The sequence below is a fragment of the Rattus norvegicus genome, chromosome 18 (genome assembly GCF_036323735.1).
Source record: "Rattus norvegicus strain BN/NHsdMcwi chromosome 18, GRCr8, whole genome shotgun sequence".
NCBI lineage: Eukaryota > Metazoa > Chordata > Mammalia > Rodentia > Muridae > Rattus > Rattus norvegicus.
In genome coordinates this window covers 70,086,662-70,100,527 of record NC_086036.1, presented here as the reverse complement: position 1 = coordinate 70,100,527, position 13,866 = coordinate 70,086,662, and the positions used below count along the sequence as shown (strand labels likewise).

The window sequence follows — 13,866 nt, the reverse complement described above, 5'->3', positions numbered from 1 at the left end:
AGGAGCTGAGAGTTAGTTCTACAACTTCATTTGAAGACCGCTAGAAGAATACTGACTTCCATGCAACTAGGGTAAGGGTCTTAAGCTCACACCCACAATGACACGCCTACTCTAACAAGGCCACATCTCCTAATAGTGTGAGCCAAGCATATACTAACCATTACAGGTAGCAACAGCCCTATCTTAAAAATGGTAACTGACAAGACTGTATGGGTGGATCAGTGATCTATGACAAAAACATTACAGGAACTAGAACAGCTGGTACAGGAGTAGCTAAATGCTCAACACATTAAAGAATCTACCAGCTCATGGAGTTACCTGTATTATGAAAATAAATCAAGAAAATGGAGAGTGTTAACAGATTTAAGAGCCATAAATAGGATGATTCAGCCAATGAGCTCCTTACAGCCTAGAATCCCATTGCCTTCTTTGTTATCTAAATCATAGCCTATAATATTAATTAATTTTAAAGATTACTTTTTCACAATCACTTTGCATGGGCATGATAGGGAAAGGTTTGCTTTCTTGGTATCTACTTATATTAACAATTGTTCAATAAAGATATCATTGGAAAGTCTTACTACAAGGAATGTTAAACAGTCCTCCCTTGTGCCAATGTGTTGTACAACAGCTGTTAGAAATAATTTATAAACAGTTTCTTCAACCTGAAATTTACCATTATAAGGATGATATCTTAGTGGCTGGTTCAGATGCAGATACATTTGGGAAAAAATGTTTGATGAAGTAAAGAGTAGTTTGCTTTGATGGGGATTACAAGTTGTACCTTAAAACACACACACATACACACACACACACACACACACACACAGAGAGAGAGAGAGAGAGAGAGAGAGAAAGAGAGAGAGAGAGACAGAGTGAGAGAGAGAGACAGACAGAGAGAAAGACAGAGAGAGAGAGAGGATTCTGTTAATTATCTAGGATATAAGATAGGTCTACAGAAAATTCAAAGTACAAATCAGGAGAGATCAATTATAAACTCTTAATGATTTTCAAAAATTGCTGGAAGATATTGACTGGCTATGTCCCACAATTAGATTAACTACTCAAGAGTTAAGTAACTTATTTCAAACAATACAAGGTAATAAGGACTTAAATAGTCCAAAGAAATTATCAGCTGATATGCCCTTCCCTTCTTCCTTGGGGCTGTTAGCCATTAGCCTGCAAGGACATAAGGTTTGGATGGCTATCAATATCAATACCTACAGATTAGCTTCTGGGATCAGCTTCAGTGACACAGCTCAACTTTATTCAGGGTGAACACGGGTTATACAGACCTTGGGGAATGAGTAAGGATTTCCAGGGTAGATATGCATTATTGACTAGGGTTGGAATGCTTCATTTACATGAAGAGGAATTCCAAGAGCCTGTTGAAGAGGTTCTTATTGGGAAAAATGAAGTCAAACCTGTAATCTGGCCATAGGTTACATGACTTCCCAGGTTCCTCTGGGTTACAGACAAGAAGAACTGATTAGTCACAACATATTACCTAATTCTCATATGAGCTGGACTTAACGTGCCGAGTCATGCAGCACTTGAAGGAAGGTTTGTGCATGGTCATTCTCTAAATACGGTCAGGCATATGTGCTCAGTGACACTCCCCAGATAAGATCAGACAGAGAAGAGGAAGCCCCACTGAGAAAGGGAGTCCTCCATTTTGCACCAAGCTTGGAGAGCTTATCTGAACAGAGTGAACTGCAACCTTAATAGCAGGGTCTTCTGACAAGCTGAAGCTGAAAGAGAAGTGGCTCCGGTAAATAAGAAACCACAGGATGCACATGTGAGTCTCTTGGACCCAAAGCTGGATTGTACTTTAGCTATTTTGCCCTCTCCTCATGCTCCCATAGGAATTCTTATACAGAGAGAAGATAATATCTTAGAACATACTGTTTTTAGCACATGAACAGAATAAAAATGAAAGACCTATGAAGAAAAGGACTTGATTCTGAAAGGAAAATCGAGACTGTCAGTTAGGTGGCACCTGCCTTTAATCTCACCACGCAGGGACAAAACTCAGATACAACTCCCAATTAGTTTGTTTGCACACTAGAGAAATCACATGCCATATTTACAGATAATTATAAAACCCTCTACAGGGTTACTAGAAAGGCAGCTAACTTCCAGTGGGGACAGGAGCAAAGAGCAGCTTTTGTGACTGCCAGTAAGCTCATCTCTGTCGTGCAGCCCTAATACTGAGACAATTACTACCCTAATTATGGATATCATATTTAGTAGTGAATGACAACTGGGGACTCTTCATAAAGCTAAAAAAAAAACAAACCCAAAAAGTCCACCACATTTTCCTGTTGGCTTCAATTGCAAACATTTTCCATATATGGAGAAGAAACTCTCTTTGAAAAACAAATCTGGACATTTTCTGAGGCCTGGGGATCCTTCTACTCAGTCATTACCAACCACCCTGTGTTCATAAGGGCGCCTCTTATAATGATGGATTGGATCCGTTCGAAGGCAGAGTCCTTGTCTTTGGAGCAAATCAATGCTCTCGGCCACGGAAGGAAAAGTAGTGTAGTGTGAGGTGGAAACTTACGGTTTTGGAAAGTCAATTATGTAAAAGAACATTTTGCTGAAGCAGACACAGGTGAAAGGATGTTTTGATACAACAAGCATGCGAAAGGACATGTGATGAAGTCTTCTTCGATAATGAAACACGTGTATGGGTTCATCTTACATTGTATTGCTGAGCTCTACTTGTCATAGCTTCATAGAAAGAAACACACCAAAAACAGACAGACAGACAAACAAACAAACAAACAAACTTCTGGTAGTGTTCTAGCAGCTTCGTGCTGCTTCTTTGGATTCAGGTCGATTGGCAGAGTGTTGTCAACTGACACAGACTCACGTGCTGAGGCAAGACCCGTGGAAGGACGCGTTATGATTAGAGGGGATGTATAGAGGACCCAAGGCTGTGAGAGAGGCTTGCTTTGCTAGCTGTACGATGCTCCTTGGTCTTGTGTCTTTGGCTTCACTGATCTTCACTTCATTGAGAGAGGCAGAGCAGAGAGCTTCTCCTGGCTTCCCTTCTGATCCTGTTCAGTCCTGCTGGCTCACGCCAGTTCAGTAGAGGCCTGGCTTTTTCTGCTGAGTTGTGTGACTGCTGCTGATTCCTGTTTGCTATCTTGACACTACTGAACTAGACAGCTTGAATATCTGTGACGTGTTTGGGAGTGGATCGAGCTGCCACTGCTGACTCCTGTGGACTGAACTGCGATTTCCTGACAATACAGATGGGATTTGCTCCAAAGAACAATTTTTAAACATGTCCACTTCCCCCATATTCTAATAACCTTTCTTTTCCACTATCTCTGGTGGGCGGTAGGCTAAAAGAGCAGTTAAAGCATTTTGAACACATTTTAAAAGTAGGCTTTAAAAATCTACAATAGTGAAACTGTTACCTATCTGAACTCCTTCATGGTCAAGATGTGGCAGCAAAGAGTTCTGTGCCTTCTTGCACTGAAATAGCTCAGTTGTCTATAATCTTCATCCCTAAACTGCTCACCACCCCCCAATAGGCACCTATTGAACTGTGGGGACCAATAGAATGATCACAGCATTTCGTGAACACATGACTTACTGATGGTTCATCAACCACTGATGGAACGAAAACTAATGGGAAGTGGCAACTACAGACCAAGGGATGGAATGGCCAATCCTGAGGAAGGAACCACGAAGTCAGTGCAGCGCTGTTAGCTGTGAGAAAATCAGCTCGGAACGCAAGAGGGAAATCTCTATCTTTTCCAGTTCATGGTTCATGTGCAATGGTCTAGCTATAGGGTCATCTAAATGGAATACCACTGACTGGCAGATAAATGGCAAAGATATCTGGTCATGGGAGAGGCATGAATGGAAATGGCAAAACTGAAGACCACTGGACAAGTGAAACACCTGAAGAAACAGGGCAGATCATCAAGAGAATATGTACCAAGAAAGAGTAATTGGCCAGATAGTATTGCCTACCTACAGCTCATCTCTGCTGCCCTCTACAGGCATAAGACGTAGTGGTTTATGTGGTCCCGATTCAGTTAAATTTAAAGCTGATTTTGGGGACAAAGCATGACCCTCCTAAACACACACATGCTTGTTAAAGGAAACTCTAAAATTGCTGTCTTATATTGGAATTGCAATCTTATATAAGACAGAGAAAAGCCAAAAAACAAAAAACAAAAAAAACACAAGACACTATTCTATTACCACTAATCTTATAATGTTTTTGTTTTTATTTGATTCTTTAAAACTTCCCTTAAGGGGTTGGGGATTTAGCTCAGTGGTAGAGCGCTTGCTAGGCCCTGGGTTCAGTCCCCAGCTCCGAAAAAAAGAAAAAAGAAAAAAAAAACTTCCCTTAAGATATAAATATTGTCTCAAAATGTCTAAGATTATTATGTGTACATAAACTTTGTCATGGTACTGGGATTCATACAGGATACTAATTCTAGAAATAAGCCTCATCTAGCTTCCTCTGCATGTTTGCAGGATTGAGTCTGAAGCAGGTAACTAGGAACAGACTTTGTGTGCCTCAGACATACTTAATAGATTATAGGGCTTCAGAGATGGCTCAGTGGTTAAGAGCACTGACTGCTCCTCCAGAGGTCCTGAGTTCAAATCCCAGCAACCACATGGTGGCTCACAACCATCTGTAATGGGATTCGGTGCCCTCTTCTGGTGTGCCTGAAGACAGCTACAGTGTACTTAGAATAAATAAATAGTCTTTAAAAGGGTTAAGAGAGGTTGTAGTCCTCAAACCTTTCAGAACACTGCTGAGTATGGCATTTAGAATGCTTAGGTTTTCTGCCATTCCCAACAGTAACCTCTGAGGTCTCCAAGAAAATGGAGCCCTGCAAAGATGAATCCACCTGGATTGTGGGAACACTAACCACTGGGGAAAACTTCCTCATGCCTCGCCTGTTGCCAGGTTCTGTGCAAACACTGGACACCTATGTCACCTAACACCGAACACCTAAAGCCTGTGTTAGCCAGGATTGCCACTAAGCTTAGTCTAGCATGGTTGTCCCCTGAGAAGCTCCATCCAGCAGCTGACTCAGACAGACAGATGCGGACACTCAGCCAAACAGTGGACAGAGCCTGGAGACTCTTCTGGAAGATTAGGAGGAAGGATTGCAGACCCCAAAGGAGATAGGAACTCCACAGGAAGACCAAGAGTCAACTAACCTGGACCATTGGGGCTCTCAGGAATGAACCACCAACCAAAGAACATACAAAGGCTGGACCTAGGCCTCCCTGCATGTATGAAGTAGATATGGGTCCCAAACAACTGGAGTGGGCACTGTCCCAAAAGCTGTGGCCTGTACGTGGGATGTGTTCTTCTAGCGGGGCTGCCTTGTCTGGCCGCAGTGGGGGAGGATGCACCTAACCTCTCAGAGACTCGATGTTCCAGGGCGGGAGAATATCCAGGGGGCCTCCACCCAACCAGAGGGATGGGGATGGGGATAAGGGGATTGTGGGAGGGGGTGACTGGGAAGGGGCAGCGAGCAGAATGTAAATAAATAAATACTAATTGTTACAAACGACTTGTCATATCTCTACACTACAGTTAACCTTAGATTCCATAGGCAATGCTTCATGCTTGACAGTGTCTAACTATAATTTCCAAAAATTCCCTTCTCAGAATCCCACAATATCACCCTCAGCCTATCCTATCCAAAAGCCTACTTGGCACTGCAGGGAACCTGGTTAACCTGTACTTCTGTACTCAGGAAAATGCATGGCCTCAGACTACAGAGGTCCTGCCTTGCGTTCCAGTTCACATTTTCTCAAGGTGTGCACTTACAAAGGCCCCAGAGTGCTCCACCAGGCTCCTTCCTGGCTTCCGGCCACCATGCTACAGACTCTTACCAACCTCTACCCTAGTAAGACAGCCAGGCTGGAAGAGCAGCCCTAATGACTATTTTCTTGGTAAGAGATGAACTTTCAATGCCACAGGCAGCTCAGAAGCATCTCTGGTGATATAGGACACCCACAGCCTTCCACTGGAATGCGTCGCACTCAGGATGAAATCTCTGGGACAGTTCTACACAACTGGTGGGGGCAGATTTGCTGTTTGTGTTTGGGGAGATCTAGGTGTGTCCTTGGGGAAAGCTGTTTCTATGCAGGCTATCAGTCCTCACTTAAAACACCTTTGAAAAGGTCAAACAAAGTCTAAATAAACATCAGAAGGAGAGATGACAGTTCCTGGTTCCATGCTGGTTTGATTGTAGTCCTTATATATGGGTCTCAAATTTCCCTCGATCTCCTCCTAGGACTTCTGCTCCTTGAGCTTCGTTTAACCGGCCGTGTTAACCTCCTTAAACAACTAATAGGCTCACTCACAAGGGCCTAGGACACTCTGAGCCACCCAAGATAATGAGTCAATGCTTTGACTCATGGAAGAGCAGTGGAGAATAAACCAAACTAACCCCGTGCTGCTTTAGCTGACTCCATTTTGTGTGCTTCCTACACCCACCCTCCCAGGCCTCACTAATCACAGCCTGCTTAGCAGGACTTTCACAGTGCTGACAGGATACCATTATACCAACACAGGGGCCTGATGATTGGACTTCCCTCAAACAGGTCATACTCTCATAGCCAAAGGGAGGACAGGATGAGTCAGCTCAGTACTCGCAGCCTGCACATTTCCCACAGCCTGTCTAAGTACAGCTACCTTGTCCTGGGTTTGGGACCACAACTGAAAGTGGAGACTATCCAAAGATATTCTTGTTCAAAATTTTATTAACAAAACCTGTTTATTTTGGGGGAGGGTATAGGCAAGGCTGAGTAAACTTGACTTTCACCCAGCACTGACTATGGAGAGGAGACAAAGGGAAAGCAGAGACCCTTCTGATAAGGGCAAACAGAAGCCAAAACATGGATGGTAAGAAGAAAACTAAGGGTGGTAGAATAAACAGATGAACGGAGGAAGAGCGAGCTGAAATGCAGAGCCCCTCCCTGACTGAATGCAGGGCTGAGAGGCTCTGGGCTGGTGACTTTCAGCGGTCAGCACTAGAGCGAAGGTCGGTAGTAAGTGGATCGTGTTGGATGGTTTGGTGCAGCATCAGGGCAAGCAATCCTGCTCTGTTGGTCATGGCTGTGCGAACATTACGTTCCTGCTCAAACAGCTCGTCCAGCTTGTACCACTGCCGAGGAAGTGGAGGGAAGCATGAGAAGCAGCTCCCGGAGCCCGGGACTCTGGTTACCCCAGTGTTAAACCTACCACCCGCACGCGCTCCAAGTCCACTTCTGCTCGCCGAAGCTTCTCCCAGCAGTAATGGCGATTACACTGGCGCTTGGGCAGGCGGCAGAAGTCACCTGTAAGCTCAAAGACATCGCGTACAAGTGGACACCCACAGACCTCATCAGCTGGCACCTGCAGAGACAGCAAGGCAGGTGTGAGCAGGTGAGGGGAGTCAAGAGGAGACAAAAGAGTAGGCGTGGGGGATGGTTAAACAGAAAGGGCGGGAACGGAAGCTGACAGGAAAAGAGAAGGAAGAAAGAAGGGAGGAAAAGAACGAATGGGTGTGAGACGTGAAGCAGGGTAGGACAGGACGCAGGGGGTTTGAGGAAAAACCTTACTTTGGGGTCCCGTGAGTGCTCAGGACATAGCACCTGGAGCCTCTTACAGTATGTTTTGCTCTGAGGATTGTAGACATCACAGAAGAGTCGGGTAGCCCTGTGGGATTAACACAGGATATGGCCTTGAGTAGCTCCAAGAACACGTCAAAGGCCCCAGTTCCACACATAATCCTATTTCCCACCCCACCCTCACCACCCTGCTCCTACTCCACACGGCTTACTCACCCCTCAATGCGTGTGGGGTACATGGACCCAAAGGATGTCTGGCTCTCATACTGGAAGGATGAACACAGATAAAAGGAAGTTGGGTGCCCTCTCATGACACTACCCAAGCAACCAATCTGTCCCTGTGGGCCCATAGATACCCCCGGCCATCCACTCCCTTAGCCTCCTGACCTTAGCATAGCAGCGCTCCATGTGACGCAAGGCAACTCGGGGGTTGATGGGATGCCCACAGGAGACACAGAAGATCTGCAGATCGGTGTCATCGCTGTCATTCTCATTGTTCTGCATAGGTTGAAAGGAAAGATGAGGCCAGGCAGGACGCCATACCGGGTCCTGCCCACTCTACCACGTCTTTACCTCCTCGTCCTCTCGCACAGCTTGCTGCTTAGCACGAAGGATGATGGCCTCAAGCTCGTGGAATCTGCGCTCCATTTCCTGAAGGCGGGTGCGGGCACTCTGCTGCTCACGGCGGATCCGTTCAAGGAGCTTCTTGCCGTGCTCTTCGGCGATGCAGGGGCTTTGCTGCCATTGCTGGATTCGCTGGGGGAGGATCTCATAGATTCGGCTGCAGGGAGACAGTGAGGTGCAGGCAGAGAGGCACCAGAAGCAGTGAGTGAGCTGACCAAGGGACAGTGAATGATGGGTCACTCAAACAGGTTCAAGGTTGAGTGACTGGGGGGGTGGGAAGTGGGGTGGGGACTGCATAGTGGCTTCGTGTGCCCATGGGGTTTTGATTGAACAGTACCTAGACAACTAACTGTAGGTATACGGAGGGAAGTCTGGCCGTCCCCTACTCTGTACTTCCTGACCCCTCAGTGCCCCAGGGAAGACTCACTTGGCTGCCAGCTTCATGCCACAGTCATCTGAACAATACTTGGACCCAGGCTGGGCGGCGCGCACACAGCCAGGTCCCAGGCACTGCGGTAGAGATGCAGGGTCCTTGGCATCGGCCCTCTCTGGGTGTTTCCACTTGTCTTTATGTTTCTGCTTCTGTCGGTGCCGTTTGTATCTCTCCTCCTTCTAAAGGGCAAGCCACGTCATGTCAGGCTTCCACAGAGGTCAGCCTCAGACCTTGTCTGCCTCTCCAAGGCTCCAGATGTCTGGCTGTCTCCACCTCCCTCCCCGCGCCATCCTCTTCCTTTAATGCCCATTTTACCCTCTCCATCACCTTCTTCTCAGACTTCTTCTCTCGACGCTTCACATGCTTCACTTTTACTGCCCGCTTCCTCAGTGCAGGATCCAGGAACGGGGACTCTTCTGCGTCACTCATCCATGGCTGCAAGCAGGGCATGCGCTGACCCACCTGATGACTCGTTACCACACCTGCTGCTCATTTCCCAAGCAGCCTGTTCGCCCTCTGGCCCCCTCCCCATTCTACGACTTCACCTTTTCCCCTTCCTCCCCACCACAGGATGACCATGTTACTCACTACGTGATCATCAAAGGCCCCAGCACAGAAATCCTGGTACAGATCAGGGTCCAGTGCTAGGTCCTCATCTGAGAGTGGCTCAGGTGTTGCTGTAGCCTCTGGTGGCTCCTTAACCACTGATGACAACACTGTCCCCTCATCTTCACGGATACGCCCCAGCTTCTGGGATTGCTGTGGCTGCTGTTGAGTGGGTGGTGGCCGGCGGGGCCTTGGCAGGGCCTCTGAGGGTGTCACCGGCGAGAGCTGCGGGGCAGAATCTCAGGACTGGCCCTGACCGCCCTGCCCGCAGCCCTGCCCCGCCCTGGGGGGCTGGACTCACCGAGGAAGGGAAGTACTTGTACGATTCCTGTGCGCAGGAGGAAGGCCTAGGTCAGCCCCAGGAAAATAAAGGTCTTCCCTGTCCTAACCCCATTTACTTACCCTGGCCTTGCCTGGTCTAACAAATGCAGTTTTCCCCTCCCCTCACCACAGATATACTCCATCCTACCCCATGTGTCCTGGCATGCTTGACAACCTAAAGCTATCATCCCCCCCACCCTACCCCCAGCTTTCCCCTGAACTTGCTAGGCCCCTCCCACATGTCTGAACATAACCAAGCTCCACCCCACCTGTACTTTCTTATTTGTAGCTCAAGCAGCCCTACTTGAGCCTCCCAGCCATGCTCTCCTATCTGATCTTGCCCAGCTCTGCCCATGCTCACCCGTGCCCGCAGCTGACACTGGCGAAGCCGGCACTTCTGCCGGATCTTGTTGGGGCCCCCAAACTTCTTCATGTCACGACAGAAGTCACAGTGGCCACAGTCCTCAGTGCGTCGGCATGCCTCACACTCACCACACATCCGAGCTGACCGTTTGATTTGCTGCTGCTGCTGCTGCTGCTGCTGTTGCTGGTGATGCTAGGAGACAGTATCCAGGGTAGAGATGAGGATATAGATGAGGCCCAAAGCAGAACTTTCACCCACCCCGAGCACTGTGGCTACTCACCTGGCTAGGTGTGGCCACCAAGGGCTGTGGAGAAGATTTGTGGGGCGAAGCAGAGCCCCGAGCAAGCATGGCCCCAACCCCTGTCCCTGACCCTGCCCGGCGCTGCAGTTCTGGATCTGAAGCAGGCCTCTTGCGCCCTCCTCCCTCATCCCGGGGCTCACTGCCGTCCCGCTCACTGCCATCCCTCTCCCGGCACTTTTTGTGGCGGTAACGAATCTCCAGCTTCGGGTCCTTCTCTGTGAGGCAAAGAGTGGAGCCAAGGTGGGTTTGGAGGAGAGGTTTGAATGGTCCCAGAACCTCTTTCTCTTTTCCTGCCCCACCTACTTGTCCAGCTCACGCTATGGGAGAGCTGCCCCTTCCTTTGGGTTCTTCCACAATTGCTCACATTGGAGCTGGCCTTCCAATTCACCACAGACCAACGATCACTCTGGCCACACAGGACACCATTATCACCCAGGATCCCTCCCATTACAGCTCCTTCATCTCTTGGAGTCCACCTCCTTCACTGCCCATGCACAAGCCTCACCTCGGCACTCGCGACAGTACCATTCCCGGATGGCCTTGGCCATCTTCTCGGTGATGCGGATGCAGTCCCCATGAAACCACTCGTTGCAGTTGTCACATCCACTGCATAGAATAGAGCAAGTGGTGGAGATGTGAGGGGTGGGTCCGCTTCACCGGGTTCCCGCCCCTGCCAGGCATCAGCCCACCTGCTTCTCCCAAACTCACATCATGAAGCAATTGATGTCCGGTTTGCGACAGATGCAGTAGATGGGGGCGTTCTCCCCATTCTCAGACTTGCTGTCCTCCCCAGCATCTGGAGGTTCCAGGTCTGAGCCATCTCCTTCCTGTGAGACCCACCCCCATGATGGCTCCTTAATTCCCTCTTCACAGCTCCACCGTGGATAGCCACAAATTCCAACTGTGTCTTCGGACTTCCCGTTAGCCTTTCCGTTATAGTTCACCCAGACCCTCCTCACCTAGTCCTGGGCCTCATTACTTTGTGTTCTACTTCCCCATCACTCAGACCTCCCATCACACTGTCAAGCATCCTGTCACTCTGACTGCTCATCGCATACACTCAACCAAACTGTCCCATTCAAGAGTTCTACACGGAGAGCACTTAAATTTATTCTGCTGTCGTCCCATCCCGACTTCCCACAAGTGTCTATAACTTAGCTCGTGGACCCCACCCCCAATGCCGGTTCTCCAGAGCCTGTGCAAATACATTCATGGCCAAGTCCTTATCTCTCTGACGAAGGTACTTCGCGTGAAGGTTTCCCACAAAACTGCCATCTGGAGTCCCCACTGAACTTCCACTACGGACCCCCTACAACGGTTCATCAAAGAACTCACAGATGGTTCACCTCAAACCTCATCACACCCCTTCACTCACCGGCCCAGAGACTGGGCACACAGCTCGCCAGGAACCCCGTGCGCCTGCCAATAGGCAGCGGTTGCCAACCCCTCCGACCTCTGCCTCTGAACCCCGATCCGACCAGGTACTCACCATATCTCCGCTCACAGAGCACCCTCTCTGGACCCCGCGCAGCAACCCGCGAAGCTGAACAAGCCCCTCGGCCGCGGTAGCAAAGGCACCCGCAACTACTTCCGCCACTGGTCCCGCCTCCGCGGTCCCGCACTCTCACTCCCCACGCCTGGCGCGACCGCTTAGCGGCAAACAAATAGGTCGCCCATCTAGAGCCTCGAATGTCTCCTTGTCGCCGCCATCTTGACCATCCAGTCCGTAAGACAGCGGAGACCATACGTTCCGGGAAGTATGGCTGCGCCTACAGTTCGGGTCGTCCGAGCGCGCCGCCACCTTGTCAGTCAAGTCCGTACGGTGGCCGCCAGAGGGCAATATGGCCGCATTTGCTTCGACGTTGGGACGCAGATGTCGTCAGCTGATTAGCGTCATCAGGCGGGCTCCGTGCGTTCCTAGGCAACAAACAGTAGCTTCCGGATCACGGCTTCCGAAGGGCGTGGCCAACTTGATATTTGACTCCGTACAGTGTCTGCTGCTGCCACAGACTGGTTAATCCTGTTACTGCCTACATGTGTCTCATTCATTCCTGCATCCAATCATTTACCCTTCGATGCTTATCAATGGGAATGCCAGGCCTCCGGAGAGGGAAATAAATGTCGTGCCAGTACCTGGCCCAGTTCTTGCTCCACTTTTATCTGCCTCCCAAATCATGTTTTTTAGCTAGGCCTAGTTTTTTGTTTTGCTTTGTTTTTTTGTTTTGTTTTGGGTTTTTTTTTTGTTTGTTTTTGTTTTTTTGGGACAGAGTCTCTCTAGTCCTAGCTGTGCTTCAACTCACTGTGTACATCAGGCCGTCCTCAAACTCACAGAAATCCACCTGCCTCTCCCTCTCAGGTAGTGGGATTAAAGTCATGAGTGATCACTTCTGACTGAAAAAAAAGTCTTAACTTCTTGAGCATGGTGGCATATGCTGGTAATACCAGCACTGATGGGGCTGGGGTTAAAGGATGCAAATTAACAAGGCTTGCCTAGAGTTGAAGTCCAGCTTGCACAATTTTGAAACCCTATTGGGAGTTTAGGGGCATAGAGAAGGAGACCAATAAATAAATAAATAAATAAATAAATAAATAAATAAATAAATGAAATGAGTGTTAGAAAAGACATTCAGAGCCAGTATTATCACGATATTAATTACATAGCCCTGAAGTGAAAACAGTGCCAAGTACAGTAATTCCCAAGTAAAAGTACGAAGGGCCTTAGTTCGACTCCTAGTATTACAAAAACAAATAATGAAAAGAGTTCTTAGGGCCAGTGAAACAGCTTAGCCAGGAAAGACCCTTGTAGCCCAGCCTGGCAACCTGAGTTCTATTCCCAGAACTTAGACAGGAGGATGGGAGGTGAGGACTGACAACCACAAATGGTTTTTGACTTCCACACTTAAATCAACTGACACCGAAAATAAAAAACATCATTCAGGCCTCGGAACCAACAGGAACAAAGACCTAGTCTGCGTGACAAAACGGAATCAAAGACTAAGTCACTGGTTCCAGGATGGGTCTGGGAAAGTCCCTAAACATACTAACCTTGCTTTTGGCCTCTGTCCTTCTCCTTCTTGCTAACTAGTCTTGTTAACTAACGTGTGTCAACCTGGAATGCGGTTTTTGTGCTTAAAAGACCAACAGTGGTAAGGCCTGGGGCTACATGATTTGGGAAAACCTCTTGCGTCACCACAGTAAACAAAGACTTTCTAGTCAACTTTAAGGTCTATGTATGCTCTCCTGTGAACTTACCATGTGACAGAGGTGGAGGTTTAAAATCATCCTGGGCTAAAGACTCTATCTCAAAAAAGCCTAACAAAACAGACGAAGAAATGGATAAAGTGTGTGTGCTTTGGCATTATTCTGCAGCTTATATAGAAGTAAAGTTGTAGTACATGCCTAATCCCAGAACTCAGGAGGCAGAGGCAGAGGCAGGCAGACACATGTAGAATGAATTCCAGCATAGCTAAGGCTGTACCAAAACCCTGTCTTGAAAGAGAAACTGTCTCAAAAGAGAAACCCTGACTTGAAAGAGTGACCCTGTCCTGGGGGAGAAAAAAGAGAATTATTTGTTTGTAATTTTTTTTAAAAGTCTGTGTGTCTAGTCAT

General features: G+C 48.2%; 1 protein-coding gene across 4 annotated transcripts; it reads right to left on the bottom strand.

Annotated features, from left to right (window-relative positions):
- Positions 1-6,741: 6,741 nt before the first annotated feature.
- On the bottom strand, positions 6,742-12,121 carry Cxxc1 (CXXC finger protein 1). Of its 4 annotated transcripts, none has more exons than XM_006254917.4 (15): positions 11,747-12,121; positions 10,966-11,084; positions 10,763-10,863; positions 10,237-10,472; positions 9,954-10,148; positions 9,573-9,599; positions 9,254-9,496; positions 8,981-9,100; positions 8,660-8,844; positions 8,182-8,389; positions 7,996-8,106; positions 7,825-7,874; positions 7,600-7,696; positions 7,241-7,393; positions 6,742-7,163 (listed from the first exon to the last, which is right to left on the bottom strand). In XM_006254917.4, the coding sequence occupies exons 1-15, from the start codon at positions 11,747-11,749 to the stop codon at positions 7,017-7,019; spliced, it is 1,995 nt and encodes a 664-aa protein (XP_006254979.1). In that variant the 5' UTR covers positions 11,750-12,121; the 3' UTR covers positions 6,742-7,016. The 4 variants fall into 4 exon arrangements, with proteins under 4 accessions (XP_006254979.1, NP_001073166.1, XP_038952569.1 ...); NM_001079698.1 differs by having other exon boundaries at positions 8,993-9,100; positions 11,747-11,802; XM_039096641.2 differs by having other exon boundaries at positions 7,241-7,696.
- Between the last annotated feature and the right edge of the window lie 1,745 nt (positions 12,122-13,866).

Excerpts from the sequence above, each read along its gene's own strand:
- Cxxc1 (XM_039096641.2), bottom strand. Across the intron at positions 10,864-10,965 it reads GACATCAATTGCTTCATGAT|TGGATGTGACAACTGCAACG; the intron begins GTGAGTTTGGGA and ends TATTCTATGCAG. Across the intron at positions 10,473-10,762 it reads GTACTGTCGCGAGTGCCGAG|AGAAGGACCCGAAGCTGGAG; the intron begins GTGAGGCTTGTG and ends TTTGCCTCACAG.